The sequence below is a fragment of the Lutra lutra genome, chromosome 8 (assembly GCF_902655055.1).
Source record: "Lutra lutra chromosome 8, mLutLut1.2, whole genome shotgun sequence".
In the NCBI taxonomy this organism is placed as follows: domain Eukaryota; kingdom Metazoa; phylum Chordata; class Mammalia; order Carnivora; family Mustelidae; genus Lutra; species Lutra lutra.
Window position 1 is genome coordinate 123,625,699 of NC_062285.1, and position 15,639 is coordinate 123,641,337.

At 38.6% G+C, this 15,639-nt stretch overlaps 1 protein-coding gene across 2 annotated transcripts in view; it reads left to right on the forward strand.

Annotated features, from left to right (window-relative positions):
* The window catches only part of SLC17A8 (solute carrier family 17 member 8), a 54,329-nt gene extending 47,902 nt beyond the window's left edge, over positions 1–6,427 (forward strand). For both annotated transcript variants that reach the window (XM_047743402.1, XM_047743401.1), the window contains exons 11-12: positions 2,249–2,376; positions 4,162–6,427. In XM_047743402.1, the coding sequence (XP_047599358.1) occupies positions 2,249–2,376; positions 4,162–4,503 (470 nt within the window). In that variant the 3' untranslated portion in view covers positions 4,504–6,427. The remainder of the gene's footprint in view (positions 1–2,248; positions 2,377–4,161) is intronic.
* The last annotated feature ends 9,212 nt before the right edge of the window (positions 6,428–15,639 follow it).

A 15,639-nucleotide genomic window follows, 5' to 3' on the forward strand; every position in this document is an offset into this window, starting at 1 on the left:
TACTAGTGAGGATAGCAGAGTTTAGAAAGGTGACTTAACTTGCTCATGTAAATTGAACGGCTGGGATTGGAAAAATGGTTTACCTGACCCAGCAGTGACACTGTGGGAGGGACAAGGGCCCTGGGAACAATGATTCCTCAGCATCTTCTATCTACCCACTTTATAAGGAGTTCATAGGGATGCCAGGGATGATGGTACCATTCAGGAACTGATTATCAACAAGAGAGCTGACATAGGTGGGATTAGGAAGATACAGGGATGGGTGATCCTTATTTTGAGAAATGTCCTATGTAGAGAAGACAGACTCTCCTAGCTTGTGTGCTTTTTTTTTTTTTTTTTTGTATCCACTACAGCATCCCAGTTTCTCAATGATCTTTTTCTTCTAAACACCAGGGTTGTGCAGCTAGAAATCTAAATGGCTTTTCTCACATTATCTTTAGCTGAACACAGATGCCTAGGCTTTGTATCAGAATATAATACTCAACGATCATACTAATTGCTTCTTATCTCTGGATTCTTTTCTAATAAAGTGTTTATCGCTTTCAAATCAACAGTAAGATTAATTAATCTTGCAGCTGTTTTATATTCTGATTGTCTGCCACTTTGATCTGAAAGAGAAGGTATATTTATTACAAAAAAGGTTTTCTCAAAATTCTCCCTGAATTGGAGGTAGGGAAAAACAACCAATATGTCAGATTAGGGCAAAAAAAATTTTTTTTAAATCCTATTTTCAGGTTCTTTGCACAGAATAGAGAATTAAAAAGCAAGGCAAAGAAAAACAAAAACATGAATAAGCAAAACCTACAATCTCTTGCTGTAATTTCAATGGCTCAAATGCATAATTAATTATTTATCAAGTGCATACTATGTACCAGACACTTTGCCAGTTCAGGTAAGATAGTGGTAAACAAGACAGATGGATAACCAGCCATAAAGAACGTTCATGTTGGTTTTCACTTCTACGTACCATGTCCTTAGCATACATTATTTAAGTTAATTCTCACAATTTTATAAGAATGATTATGCCAGCCGACAGAGGAAGAAACAGAGGTTCAGAACATTTAAATCCTTTGTCCACGTTTGCATCTCAATCTGCAAGAGGCAGGTCTTTCTGACTTAAATGCTCACCTGGGCAACACTAGTAGAACCTGTTCCAAGGGCAGGTGGCCTCCTTCTTCGGAGCCTAGCCCCTTCCCCTGCCTTAGCTCTTCCCCCTTAATTCCATTCATTCATTTTTTTTTATTTTTTAAAGATTTTATTTATTTATTTGAAAGAGAGAGCATGAGCAGAGGGAGTGGCAGAAGGAGAGGGAGAAGCAGGCTCCCCATTGAGCAGGGAGTTTGGGCTCCATCCCAGGACCCTGGGATTCTGAGCTCAAGGCAGGTGCTTATCCGACTAAGCCACCCATTCAATCCTCTCTCTGGATAAATAGTGAGGTGTTGGCATCTTATTGTTTTACCATTCCCAGGAGCATTATCATCCCATAGAAGAACTCAAAAAGAAGGAGATGCTCAGCCTGGCAGCTGCAGTGGGTGGTGTCCTTGTGGTGGTAGCAGTGCTGGTTAGCAGAGCTTAGCTGCTTGCCAAGGGCTCTTGCATACATATTTCCTGAGGCTCATCTCACAGCATCTTTAGGAGTTAAGTAGTCATTTTACCCTCATATTAGAGAGGGGAAAACAAAGCCCTAAAACTTACGTAAGTGATGAAAATAAGATTCAAATCCAGATTTACAAACTCCAAATCAAGTATGTATGTGAGAGTCTTTTGCAAGTTACAGAGGATTCTGCCAATGTTTGTGCAAATATTTGTTATCAAAAAAGGACCTTTTCCATTGTGTCATATGGCCACCAAGACAGGCTCACCTCCCGTGACCTTTTGGGAGTGAGTTAAGGACTAGGAGGGAGGGTTTTATAAGGCCAGGTTTGGTTCTAATCATACTCTGAGTAAACGTGCTCCTTTCGATTTTTTCAGTATTGCTCCAAAACACTGTTATTTTGGAGTTCCACCTAGGAGCACAAGTGTCACAATTCTCTCCATGGAGAACCCATGGGAACTATTGCTGGTCAATCACAGTTCATTTTTCTGCTATGTGCAGGCACGCCTGACAATTCTCAACCCAGCTGTGTCAGGAGAGGTGTTCATTAGTCATATGGTAGAGGAAGCCAAATAGATTGGTGAGAGTTAGGAAAAGCTGTATTGTTACCAAAATGTTCTTGACTCTGATTTTGAGACTTTGGCTTCACTTTAGGTTTTAACGTCAACCACCTGGACATTGCCCCCCGCTATGCCAGCATTCTCATGGGGATCTCAAATGGAGTGGGGACCCTCTCTGGAATGGTCTGTCCCCTCATTGTTGGTGCAATGACCAAGCACAAGGTAATGGTCTCCTTTGGGACTCTGGGTTGCAGTATCAGAGGACTGAACTACTGTGCAAACTTGAGATCTCAAGGCCCTACCCCAGCCTGTAAATGTGTATGTTTTTGACCTTGGCTGAGTCATTTGAACTTTTTTCCTCCTCCTCCTTTTTTTTTTTTTTTTTAAATTATTGTTTACTGATGGCAAGAGGGTTGATTGAGGTTTGGTTCCACATTTCCTCAAGGGGTGTGTGTTGCGGGGGGTGGGGGAGAGAAATGAACATCATAGGGACCATTTAGAGACACAAAGAAGAAACTGAGGTGATCAACTCAGGATAAATAATTGACCCAAGATTGTTTTATAATTCTAAGTAATTAAACTTTATAGCCTATTCCTATCTATTACTTAGCATGTTCCAGTGTAAAGATATTAGTGTTGTTATACTTCCTTATTATGAAGAAAATGAACAATACATTAATGACCTTTTCTAAGAACCTTCAAGGGTGGGGCACTCAGTCATAACTGAACCTTTGTGTATTTAAATAAAAACTGTTCAAATGAAAACTATAAAAACAACCACTAAAGGAAAAAAGAGAAAAAGTTCTAACTTTACCCAGGAAGAACTTTTTTTTTTGAACCTTTGTGTATTTAGAGGAGGGTGGGTAGTAGAGGAAGATCCCAGACTATCCAGAGTTCAACCAGAGGCCACATGATTTCTTAATCCCTGTCACTGAAAAGGTTTTAGGATGCTGCTTTGCACAAATAAAAATTTTCTGATTCTATGGAGTTTTTACCTGACTTTTCTTAGTTAGATTGCCTATTAGTAATATGATTTTAGAAAGTCAGCTTCTTGGAGAAAAAAATGTAAGTTAACTTTTCTTCTTCTTCTTCTTCTTTTTCAATAGAAAAGGAAGGTGGGATTTGGGGGTTTTATAGGCAGAAGTTCTTTGTTTTCCCTCTCTGTTCATGAGATTGTGGGATGGTTAACTTGACCACTAAATCGCAGATAATGACTTCACCTAACTTTAAACACAAATTCCCATTATTTTTCGATTTACCGTATCTTACACAGATAATATGATTAAAGTAAGCTATTGACAGTCAAGAGTGTGCAATTTCATAATTCAAATATTGTTATGTATCCAACAGCAAGCAAGAGGGAGACCTCTGATATTTAAAATGGTGGGTTCCTAAAGCAAGTTTAATGTAACCTACCATATGAATGGAAACCCCATTTGTATATTTAAAAGACCTGTGAAATGGTGCTGCATGTATTTTTACATATTATTTATTTTAATTATTATTTTTTTATTTTTATTTTTTAAAAAGGTTTTATTTATTTATTTGAGAGGAAGAGAGAGCATGAGAGAGAGAGAGAGAGAGAGAGATCACGAGCAGTGGGGAGGAGTAGAAGGAGAAGCAGGCTTCCTGCTGGGCAGGGAGCCCAACAATAGACTCAATCCTAGGACCCTGGGATCATGACCTGAGCCAAAGGCAGATGCCTAACCTATTGAGCCACCCAGTCTCCCCCATATTGTTTATTTTAAAAAGTAGTTGTCTAAATTAAAAAATGCACATTCATGGTTGTCTCTAATTTCTGTATTCACTGTTGTGTTAATTTTCATTTCTTAAACATGCAAATTCTGTTTGGCTCCTGGGCTGACTTCTGCCACACACCTTCCCTAGAAGCACAGCATTGCAGTTGGTTGTGGGCGGAGATTTTGTCCCCGTGGAAGCTTCTAGAACAAACTGTTAATCTCTATTTTTGGTTAAAACACATTAATTGTTCTATATTTCCTTGTCTAGACCCGTGAGGAATGGCAGAATGTGTTTCTTATAGCTGCTCTGGTGCACTACAGTGGTGTGATCTTCTATGGAGTCTTTGCTTCAGGGGAGAAACAGGAGTGGGCTGACCCTGAGAATCTCTCTGAGGAGAAGTGTGGGATCATTGACCAAGATGAATTAGCCGAGGAGACAGAACTCAACCATGAGAGTTTTGCAAGTCCCAAAAAGAAGATGTCTTATGGTGCCACCACCCAGAATTGTGAAGTCCAGAAGAAATGGAGAGGACAGAGGGGAGTGACCCTTGATGAAGAAGAGCTGACATCCTACCAGAATGAAGAGAGAAACTTCTCAGATTCAGCCTAAAGTCTGAGGGGCACTTCCATCTTCTCCTTACATAGAGTCAGAAAGTATCCATACCTATTGCCTTCCCCATAGCCCGGCTTGCTAGAGGGTCAAATATGGTGATACTGGAGGTTGGCGGGGGGGAGGAAATCTAATCAGCAATAGAGAAAGAAAGGAAAATATCTTGCAATGACATGTTAGGGTATGGAGCTCACTCTCAGTTGACAAAATGGGGATAAATATATAATTTTTTGGATTGGCAGTTGGCTCTTCTCAAAGAAGTGTTCTGAAAGTTCAGTTGAAAGTTCAGTTCTCAAAGTACTGAACTTATTCAGGAAGGAATGACTAGAAGAATAAGGGAGACAGTACCAAGCTGTTCAAAGAAAAACCAAAGGAACTGAGAATATTTGGCCTGGAGCAAAGAAAGCAGTAGCTGTCTCTACGTTTCTGAGGGCAGCCATGCAGAAGAGGGTTTCCTATTCCCAATAAAGGCCACTGCTCATGGAGGTCCTGCATTGTGCCAGGTGCTTTATAAACATTCTCATTTAATCCCCACACTGCTACGACGTATTTCTTGCCTTCATTTTACAGCTAAGGAAGCTAAAGCAACAAGATATTGATTTGCCCAAGGGCCAGGACTGAGATTAGTGCGGTCCAAAACAGGTGGCAGTTTTGGGGAAGAAGTTTTCACCTCAGTGTAGAGAAGACTTTTTTTTTAAATAATGAAAACTGAAACTTGACAGGGTTGTCTTGGGGATAATTCCCTATTTTGGCAGACATGGGGGATGGGAAACATCTGGTTTGTTGTGAAAGCATTGCCATTGTATGAGGCGCTGGATTCAAAGATCCTGACTTTGGAGAGAGGTTAAAACATAACAAAGAGAAGAAAGGAGAAAGAAAAGAAAAAAAAAAAAGAAAGAAAAGGAAAAAAGCTAAATAAGATAGCCATATTTTCAGGAATCTGATGTCCAGAATGGCTGAGAGGAAGTAAGCAAAGGGTTGGCTAAATTTTGACCCTTCATGGCATCAAGAATTTAGTTAAATAAATAATGCCCCAAATTACTTATACATCTTTAAGACATTCAATAATTTAAGAAGTAGGTTCATGTGTTTTATTAGGTAAAATTCTCTTGGAAGAGTCTTCTGTTTTAAAAAAATGTGTATCTTTAGCCATTTCTGCTAGTGATATTTGGAAGTTTGATTAAACTATGGACAACTATGGTTGAAGTATTCCTAATGATTGTATTTGGAATGTTATTGGGAAAAACCAAAATAACATAATAGTAATTATATAGGGAAATGAAATGAAAGCATGAATGAAAGCACCTGTAACAACTAGACCTATAGCTAATCTTGAAAAATTCATCTTTGATCACATAAGGCAATAACATGGATACTCTCTAGATATATTTTAAAATCTAATGTTATTTTAAAATTTAAAGTTGGCATGTAAGGTACTGTTTGAAAATAAAATTGTTTTCTTGTTCATTGGTTTTGAAAATTTTGTTTCTACTTTCAGAAGAAAAATAGAATGTCAAAGAAAAATTATAGATTTAGTTGTAGTTTATTATAAAGTGTTTTTTGTAAGTTATACCATGTACATTTCTTGTTGCTAGTTGTATCAGCAGAGTTGCAAAAGGGTAATTTTGAGAGAAAAAAAGAATTGTCTGACTCTCTAGTAAATAATATCCTGTATATCATTGGTGTATAATTTATGTTATCTTATATCTTTAAATCTCTTTAATGAGTGAATGCATGTAAGTCCCATACAACAGTTCCTGGCATGTAGAAAGTGCTCAATAAATATTAACTATTATCATCATTATCATCCTGCAACCTTTCTGGGAACTTTTCAGTTGAAAAGAAAGCATACCATATACTTCTCATCCATCAGCCATAGAATTTGTTGTGAAGGTTGTGTTGTTTTCTAAGTTAAAAAAAGAGAGAGAGAGAAATTTACAGTAGCTAGTGTTTTATTTTTTCTTCTGTTAATAAAGTCAAATAACTTTTAAAAACTCATGATAATCCTTGAGGTAATATTGAAGATCTCAATACAAAGCTATATTTGCTCCATCAATTTAGAGTCAATGTTATATGCAGAAAACCCACATTTTGAGAAATCAAAGCATTTAAGGTGCCTGTAACTTGCCCTTCTAATATTAAAGAAAGAAAAAAGAATGGAGCCCTGGATCATTGTGTTGAAAGTGAAAACACATTATTTTGTTGTGATGGGTTCTGCAAAGATTGCATTGCACAGATTATTACATTCGAACACCAGACAGATGCAGTTTTAGTCCATGTATATTTTGCTGCAAATATCCATTTGTAGGTTAACCCAGGAAATAAACTGTAAATTCAGCAGAAGGGATGGGAAAGCCTGAAGTGTTGGATTCTTGAGACAAGAAAGGTTTGACTTTTTGTAAAGAATGCAACTCTTGGAAGACTCTTAAATATGACTAAAAAAATTATTCAAGAAATCAAGACACATTTGTTATCCCTGTATGGATGTGAAGTTCAACAGGTAAGAACTGAAATGTGCTGTTTATCTTTCACACTGCCTCCTTCTGACCCCAACACACCTGTTCTTCTTCTGTCTCTGTTTCTTTTCTCAGCTAATCACATCACTCTTTGCTGGAGCTAGGAATCTTGGAGTCATTTTTGACTTTTAAAAAAGTAATTCTTTCTCTCTCTCTTCCCCGCCAAATCTATTTAATTTTATTTGCAGTCTGTGATCAATGTCTTACATTCGTTTTCGGAAAATTTCAGCTGTTTTCTCTTCTGATACTGCTTTTGCTTCACCTGTGTGCAATTTCTAAGGGTCCAGCTAAATGGATGCTGGACAGGATGTGGGACAGTCTTTTCCGTATCTCTTCTACGTTTTCTATATTTTCTAGACTTTTTCCTCTTTCTGTGTCATTCTGGATATCTTCTGATTTTTAAAAGTTCTTTATTTCTCTCTTCAGCAAGGTCTAATCTGGTAAAAAGAAATCCATTGTGTTGTTCATTTTAGTTACTGTATTTTCAGTTTGAGAATTTTATTGATTCTTTCAAAGTTCTACTATGTCTTCTAAGAAATATTTCTAGTTCTCTGCTGAAATTTTCAATCCTGTATTTTATTTCCTGGAACACAGTAAGCTAATTATTTTGAAGTCTGTTCAGGGCCAATATCTGGAGACCATGTAATTCTGTTTCTATTTTCTGTGGGTTTTGCTGATTCTTGTTCAAATTATCTTATCTTGGTCTGTACTTGGTTTTCTCTGTATCCAAAATTGTATTTGAAAAATTATTTGGGGGCACCTGGGTGGCTCAGTGGGTTAAAGCCTCTGCCTTCGGCTCAGGTCATGATCCCAGGGTCCTGGGATCAAGCCCCGCATCAGGCTCACTGCTCAGTGGGGAGCCTGCTTCCTCCTCTCTCTCTCTCTGCGGGCCTCTCTGCCTACTTATGATCTCTGTCAAATAAATAAAAAATAAATAAATTAATTAGTTAAAAAAAAAGAAAGAAAAATTATTCGTAGAGGGGCACCTGGGTGGCTTAGTTGGTTAAGCGTCTGGCTATTGGTTTCAGCTTAGGTCATGATCTTGGGGTCATAGGATCACCTAGGGCTTCACACTCAGAGGGATGTCAGCTTGAGATTTTCTCTCCTTCTCCCTCTGTCCTTCCCCCAATCATGCTTGCTCTTGTTCCCTCTCTAAAATGAATAAATAAATAAATCTTGGGGGAAAAAAAAGAAAAATTATTTGTAGAAATGATTTTAGGTTTAAAATAATGCCTTTTTTCCTTTCTCTGTCCAGAAAGGATTTTTGTTTGTTTTTTTCCAAGAGCCCAGAGAGTTTCCAGTTGTGAAATCTGAGATCTTCTGGGCCACCCAGATGACTCAAAGCTGGGCTACAGGCAGCATGAAGGCTCTTTTACTCTCATTTCAACTTCATCCTAGATTATAGAACATCAGGGTCTCAACCCACACTGTTGTGCATTACTGTGGGTCTATACCAAGCCCTCAAACTGCTTAGCTATCAAGCACTGGCTTTGTTATAATTAACAAATGCTCCCAGGAGAAAAGTGGCCTCAAATGCCAGGCTCACTTCTCAGGATTTTTGTCTTCACCAAGATGGCCAGATGGTAGCCAGGAAACTTTTCACTTCTATGCTGACTCTCCAATGCTGTTGAACAGACACTAAAAAAGACATTCCCCCCCCCCCAGCTTTTCTAGTGTGAAGGTTCACCTGAACTAAGTAGCCTGTCATTAATGGATGATGAAGTCCTTTTTATTTTCACAAATTCTCTTGAACAGATTTATCTCTCTAGAAATAGTGTGGTAATAAACCTCAAATCTCAGCAGCTTAATAGAGCAAATGTTGGTTTCTCTCTGATGTTGCTAATCGAGTGTGGGTTTAGTTGGGTGGCCCGGAAGCTTGTTTCAGACACTCACTCAGGTATCTAGGATTTGTCTTTTTCTCCACTCACATCTTACAGTTCACCATTTGGAACATATGACCTCTGTTATCACCATGCAAAGGGGAAGGAAGGCACATTGGCTATTTACTGCCTCACTTGGATATGACACTGTCATTTCTTTTCTTTTTTTTTTAAATTTTTTATTTTATTTTATTACTTATTTTTATTAACATATAACATATTATTTGGCCCAGGAGTAGAGGTCTGTGAATCATCAGGCTTACACACTTCACAGCACTCCCCATAGCACCTACCCTCTTCAATATCCATAATCCAACCACCCTCTTCATACCCCCTTCCCCCAGAAACCCCTCAGTTTGTTTTGTGAGATTAAGAGTCTCTTATGGTTTTTCTCCCTCCTGATCTCATCTTGTTTCATTTTTTCCTTCCCTACCCCCGAAACCTCCCACTCTGCCTCTCAAATTCCCCATATTAGGGAGATCATATCATAATTGTCTTTCTCTGACTGACTTATTTCGCTTAGCATAATACCCTCTAGTTCCATCCACATCGTTGAAAATGGCAAGAGTTCATTCCTTTTGGTGGCTGCATAATATTCCATTGTATATACATATACCACATCTTCTTTATTCATTCATCTGTTGATGGACATCTAGGTTCTTCTATAGTTTGACTCTTGTGGACATTGCTGCTATAAACATTCAGGTGCACGTGCCCCTTCAGATCACTACTTTTGTATCATTAAGGTAAATACCCAGTAGTGTGATTCCTGGGTCATAGGGTAGCTCAACTTTTTGATGAATCTCCATACTGTTTTCCAAAGTGGCTACACCAGCTTGCATTCCCACCAGCAGTGTAGGAGGGTTCTCCTTTCTCTGCATCCTCTCCAACATCTGTCATTTCCTGACTTGTTAATTTTAGCTATCCTGGTTGGTGTGAGGTGGTATCTCATTGTGGTTTTGATTTATATTTCCCTGATGTCAAGTGATGTGGAGCATTTTTTCATGTGTCTGTTGATCATCTGGATGTCTTCTTTGCAGAAACATCTGTTCATGTCTTCTGCCCATTTCTTGAGTAGATTATTTGCTCTTTGGGTGTTGACTTTGAGAAGTTCTTTATAGATTTTGGATACTAGCCCTTTATCTGATATGTCATTTGCAAATATCTTCTCCCATTCTGTCAGCTGTCTTTTGGTTTTGTTGACTGTTTCCTTTGCTGTGCCAAAGCTTTTGATCTTGATGAAGTCCTAATAGTTCATCTTTGCCCTTGCTTCCTTTGCCTTTGGCGATGTTTCTAGGAAGAATTTACTGTGGCTGAGGCCGAAGAGGTTGCTGCCTATGTTCTCCCCTAGGATTTTGATGGATTCCTGTCTCACATTGAGGTCTTTCATCCATTTGGAGTCTATTTTTGTGTGTGGTGTAAGGAAATGGTCCAATTTCATTTTTCTGCATGCGGCTGTCCAATCTTCCCAACACCATTTGTTGAAGAGACTGTCTTTTTTCCATTGGACATTTTCCCCTGATTTGTTGAAGATTAGTTGACCATAGAGTTGAGGGTCTATTTCTGGGCTCTCTATTCTGTTCCATTGATCTATGTGTCTGTTTTTGTGCCAGGACCATACTGTCTTGATAATAACAGCTTTGTAATAAAGTTTGAAGTCTGGAATTGTGATGCCACCAACTTTGGTTTTCTTTTTCAACATTTTTCCTCTGGCTATTTGGGTTCTTTTCTGGTTCCATATAAATTTTAGGATGATTTGTTCCATTTCTTTGGAAAAAAATGGATGGCATTTTGATAGGATTGCATTAAATGTGTAGATTGCTTTAGGTAGCATAGACATTTTCACAATATTTGTTCTTTCAATCGATGAGCATGGAAGTTTTTTCCATTTCTTTGTGTCTACCTCAATTTCTTTCATGAGTCCTTGATAGTTTTCTGAGTATAGATTCTTTGCCTCTTTGGTCAGGTTTATTCCTAGGTATCTTATGGTTTTCGGGTGCAATTGTAAATGGGATTGACTCCTGAAGTTTTCTTTCTTCTGTCTTGCTCTTGGTGTATAGAAACGCAACTGGTTTCTGTACATTGATTTTATATCCTGACACTTTACAGAATTCCTGTAACAGTTCTAGTGGTTTTGGAGTGGGGTCTTTTGGGTTTTCCACATAAAGTATCCTATTATCTGCAAAGAGTGAGAGTTTGACTTCTTCTTTGACAATTCAGATGACTTTAATTTCTTTTTATTGTCTGATTGCTGAGGCTAGGACTTCTAATACTATGTTGAATAGCAGTGGTGATTGTGGACATCCCTGCTGTGTTCCTGATATGAGGGGAAAAGCTCTCAGTTTTTCCCCTTTGAGAATGATATTCACTGTGGGTTTTTCATAGATGGCTTGATGATATTGAGGATGTACTCTCTATCCCTACACTTTGAAGAGTTTTGATCAAGAAAGGATCCAGTACTTTGTCAAATGTTTTTTCAGCATCTGTTGAGAGTATCATATGGTTCTTGTTCTTTCTTTTACTAATGTATTGTGTCTCATTGATTGATTTGTGGGTGTTGAACCAATCTTGCAGCCCAGAAATAAATCCCACTTGGTTATGATGAATAATCCTTTTAATGTACTGTTGGATCCTATTGACTAGTATTTTGGTGAGAATTTTAGCATTTGTGTTCATCAAGGATATTGACCTGTGATTCTCTTTTTTGATGGGGCATTGTCTGGTTTTGGGATCAAGGTAATGCTGGTCTCATAAAATGTGTTTGGCAGTTTTCCTTCCATTTCTATTTTTTGGAACAGTTTCAGGGGAATAGGAGTTAATTCTTTTTTAAATGTTTGGTAGAATTCCCCTGGGAAGCTGTCTGGCCCTGGGCTCTTGTTTGTTAGGAGATTTTTGATGACTGCTTCAATCTCCTTACTGGTTATGGGTCTGTTCAGGTTTTCTATTTCTTCCTGGTTCAGTTTTAGTAGTTGAATACATCCATTTCTTCCAGATTATTGAATTTGCTGGTGTATACTTGCTCATATTATGTTCTTAGAATTGTATTTCTTTGGTGTTGGTTGTGATCTCACCTCTATCATTCATGATTTTATTTATTTGGGTCCTCTCTCTTTTCTTTTTGATAAGTCTGGCCAGGGGTTTAACAATCTTATTAATTCTTTCAAAGAAAGAGCTCCCAGTTTCATTGATTTGTTCTACAGTTCTTTTGGCTTCTATTTCTTTGATTTCTGCTCTGATCTTTATTATTTCTGTTCTCCTGCATGGTTTAGGCTTTCTATGCTGTTCTTTCTCTAGCTCCTTTAGGTGTAGAGTTGGGTGGTGTACTTGAGACCTCCTTGTTCCTGGAGAAAGGCTTGGATCATTATATACTTTCCTCTCAGAACCGCCTTTGCTGTGTCCCACAGATTTTGAACAGTTGTATTTTCATTATCATTTGTTTCCATGAACTTTTCAATTCTTCTCTAATTTCCTGGTTGACCCATTCATTCTTTATTAAGATACTCTTTAGCTTCCATGTATTTGAGATCTTTTAAACTTTCCTCTTGTGATTGAGTTCTAGCTTCAGAGCATTATGATATGAAAATATGTAGGGAATGACCCCAATCTTTTGGTTCCAGTTGAGACCTGATTTGTGACCCAGCATGTGATCTATTCTGGAGAATGTTCCATGTGCACTAGAGAAGAATGTGTATTCTGTTGCTTTGGGATGGAATGTTCTGAATATATCTGTGATGTCCATCTGGTCCAGTGTGTCATTTAAGGCCTTTATTTCTTTGTTGATCTTTTGCATGGATGATCTGTCCATTTCAGTGAGGGGGGTGTTAAAGTCCCCTACTATTATTGTATTATTGTTGATATGTTTCTTTGATTTTGTTATTAATTGGTTTATAGATTTGGCTACTCCCATGTTAGGGGCATAGATATTTAAAATTGTTAGATCTTCTTGTTGGACAGACCCTTTGAGTATGATATAGTGTCCTTCCTCATATATTTTTTTTGTAGAACAGCGTTCTATTCAAGTGGGTGAATAGAACAGAGCTACCCACTTGATTTTGGTTGTACTTTGGTCTCTTAGAAGAAACTACCTCCCAAAATATTAAAGAAAGAAAAACATATATATATATATATATATATATATATATATATATACAAAAATAAGGGTAAACATGATAAAGGGATGGAATATGACTATAAAGATGAAAAATTTAAAAAAATACTAAGAAAGGAATTGATAAGATAAGTTGGTTAGAAAAAGAAAGAAGAAAAAAGAAAACAAAAAACAAAAAACAAAAAACGGTGGAGGGTAGAGAATGTGCTCCAGCAGGAGACTTAACAAAACCCTGTGCTAGATTTAGGGCATATTTTGATGTATTTGGAGAAATTGTATCCCCAAAATTTTTTAAAAAAATAAGCCCTATATGTATACAAAAAATAAGGTTAAATACAATGAAGGATGAAATTTGACTATAATAATGAATGTTTTAAAAGATCTTTTAAAGAAAGTTATTATTAAGATAAACTAGTTAAAAATGTTAAAAGAGGAAAGAGGGAAAGTTAAAAAAATTAGAAGAAGAAAAAATTTTAAAAAATTTAATTTAACTTTGCAAGGCTAAAGGATCATGGGGAGAAAAGCCATGAATTCCATGCATTGCTTTCCCCTATCTCTGGAATTTCACTGTTTTCCTTGATCAGTGAGCTTGGTCTTGGCTGGATGTTCTTGCTGATCTTCTGCAGGAGCCACCTGTTGTAGTGAGTATCAGAAGTCTTTGCCCGAGGCAGAATTGTGCCACCCTTGCCAGGGGCCAGGCTCAGAAATCTGCTCAAGTTCTCTCTCGGGAGTTTTTTTCCCTGAATGCTTTCTGCAGAGCTCTGGAGGATGGGAATGAAATGGCGGCCTCCCAATCTCCAGCTCGAAGGACCTGAGAAGTGGGGGCCCCACTCCTCAGTGTGCCCTCAGAGAAAAGCGCTCAATCCCTCCTGTCTCCCTGGTCTCCAGTTGCACTCCATGCTTACCTGGGCTGTGATCAAGCATTTCTATCTCTGACCCACAGCCCCATTTGGAGTCTCCAAACCCAGAAGATTCCTGCCTCCAGAGGAGGAAGGTGAGTCTCCCTGGATCTGCCACTTGTGGGGACCCTGCTGAAAGAGCAGTGACCTGACTGTGCTGTGGATCACAGTTTAAGGTAACCCCCGAGCTGAGAGCTCACTCCTCACCTCTGTTGCTGTAGTTGGCTTCCCCGCTCCAATACCTTGGAGCTCTGCAACACTCAGACACCCCTGATCTTTCAGTGACCCCACAGGTCATGATACCACACTGTCTCTGAGAGGGCTCCACCCCCACTTAGCCTCTGGAGCAATATCCCTCAGTGGAGCAGACTTCTAAAAGTTCTGATTTTGTGCTCTGTTGCTCCACTACTTGCGGGGAGCCACGGTCTATCTTCCCATTGCTTCGGATTCACTTCTCTGTACAACCTACCTTTCAGAAAGTGGTCAGTTTTCTGTTCCTAGAATTGCTGCTCTTCTCTTCAATCTCCTGTTGAGTTTTTAGGTGTTCAGAATGGTTTGATAACTATCTAGCTGAACTCCTGAGACCTGATGTCATTTCAGTCTGCTACTCCTCCACCATCTTGACACAGTCATTTTTGCTTCTAGTCCATCAACCTACACTAGTCATAGTCCACAACCTAAACTAGTCAATCTAACTTCAGAGGTGGCTGGGACATGAAGGAGAGACTGTGGATCCTGAGAGTGAACACTAATTACATCTCTACTCAGCTCTAGCCCAGTATCAGTGTCTTTTGAACTCTCATGTGGCATGCTGAATTAGTTCCCTAACTCCAAGTGCTATAAATGATGTGACTCCACTTTGTGGCATTATGGAAGATCTGAACTAGGTTGTAGGGAGTAAATTTTATAAGGGAGGGAGTTTTGAGCCCCATCCAGGAGAGACCACAAACATACCAATTTAATCTCATTAGAGTAGAATAAATTCTGGCCTGATTCAAATCTGAGTTAATAACCACATGGACCTATTTGAAGAACAAGGAAAACTACGTTTTTCTTTAGATTTCACATATTACTATGTCCCAGACCTTATGCTAAGGCTTTTCCATACATGATCATTTAGTTTTCATGACAATCCCATGAGGAAGGTTCAACTGCTTATTTCAAACATTTATTAATAAGTAAGTGGTGTTTCAGAGCAGAACTTAAATGTAAGACTCTAGTGGACATATTTTAATCTTAATTCTTAATTTTTAATCTGTTCTCCACTGCTTCTCCTGGGCTGCAGTAATTCCAGACAGTGGTGATTCTCAAAGTCAGGAGAGTGTCCCAGTTATCTCAGTGAGAATGAGCCAGCTGATGGAATGAGCCCTGGTAGTTTAGTCTAGACCCATGCACAGGGACAGGTGAAACAGCAGATGAACAGGTGAGATCTCTCTTCTCATTAGCTACTGGACTAAAATGAGATTAAGAATCAGAGGCCCTTATCTTCTCCCTATTTCCCTGACTACACAAAGTGTAACATGGAAAGTTTGAACCCAATGTTTACTGGGCATGTGTATCTTGGGGAGCGGGGGGCAGGTTCCACAGGATTGAATTTCTCCCAGGTCCTGGAACCCCAGTTATGGAAACACAAACACAAGAAAGGAGGTGAAAATTGCATTTAGGAAGTTGAATGGGGATACATCAGTCTTAACTGACCTTGGTAGAACTGAAAAAAAGAAGGAAGCTGTTTT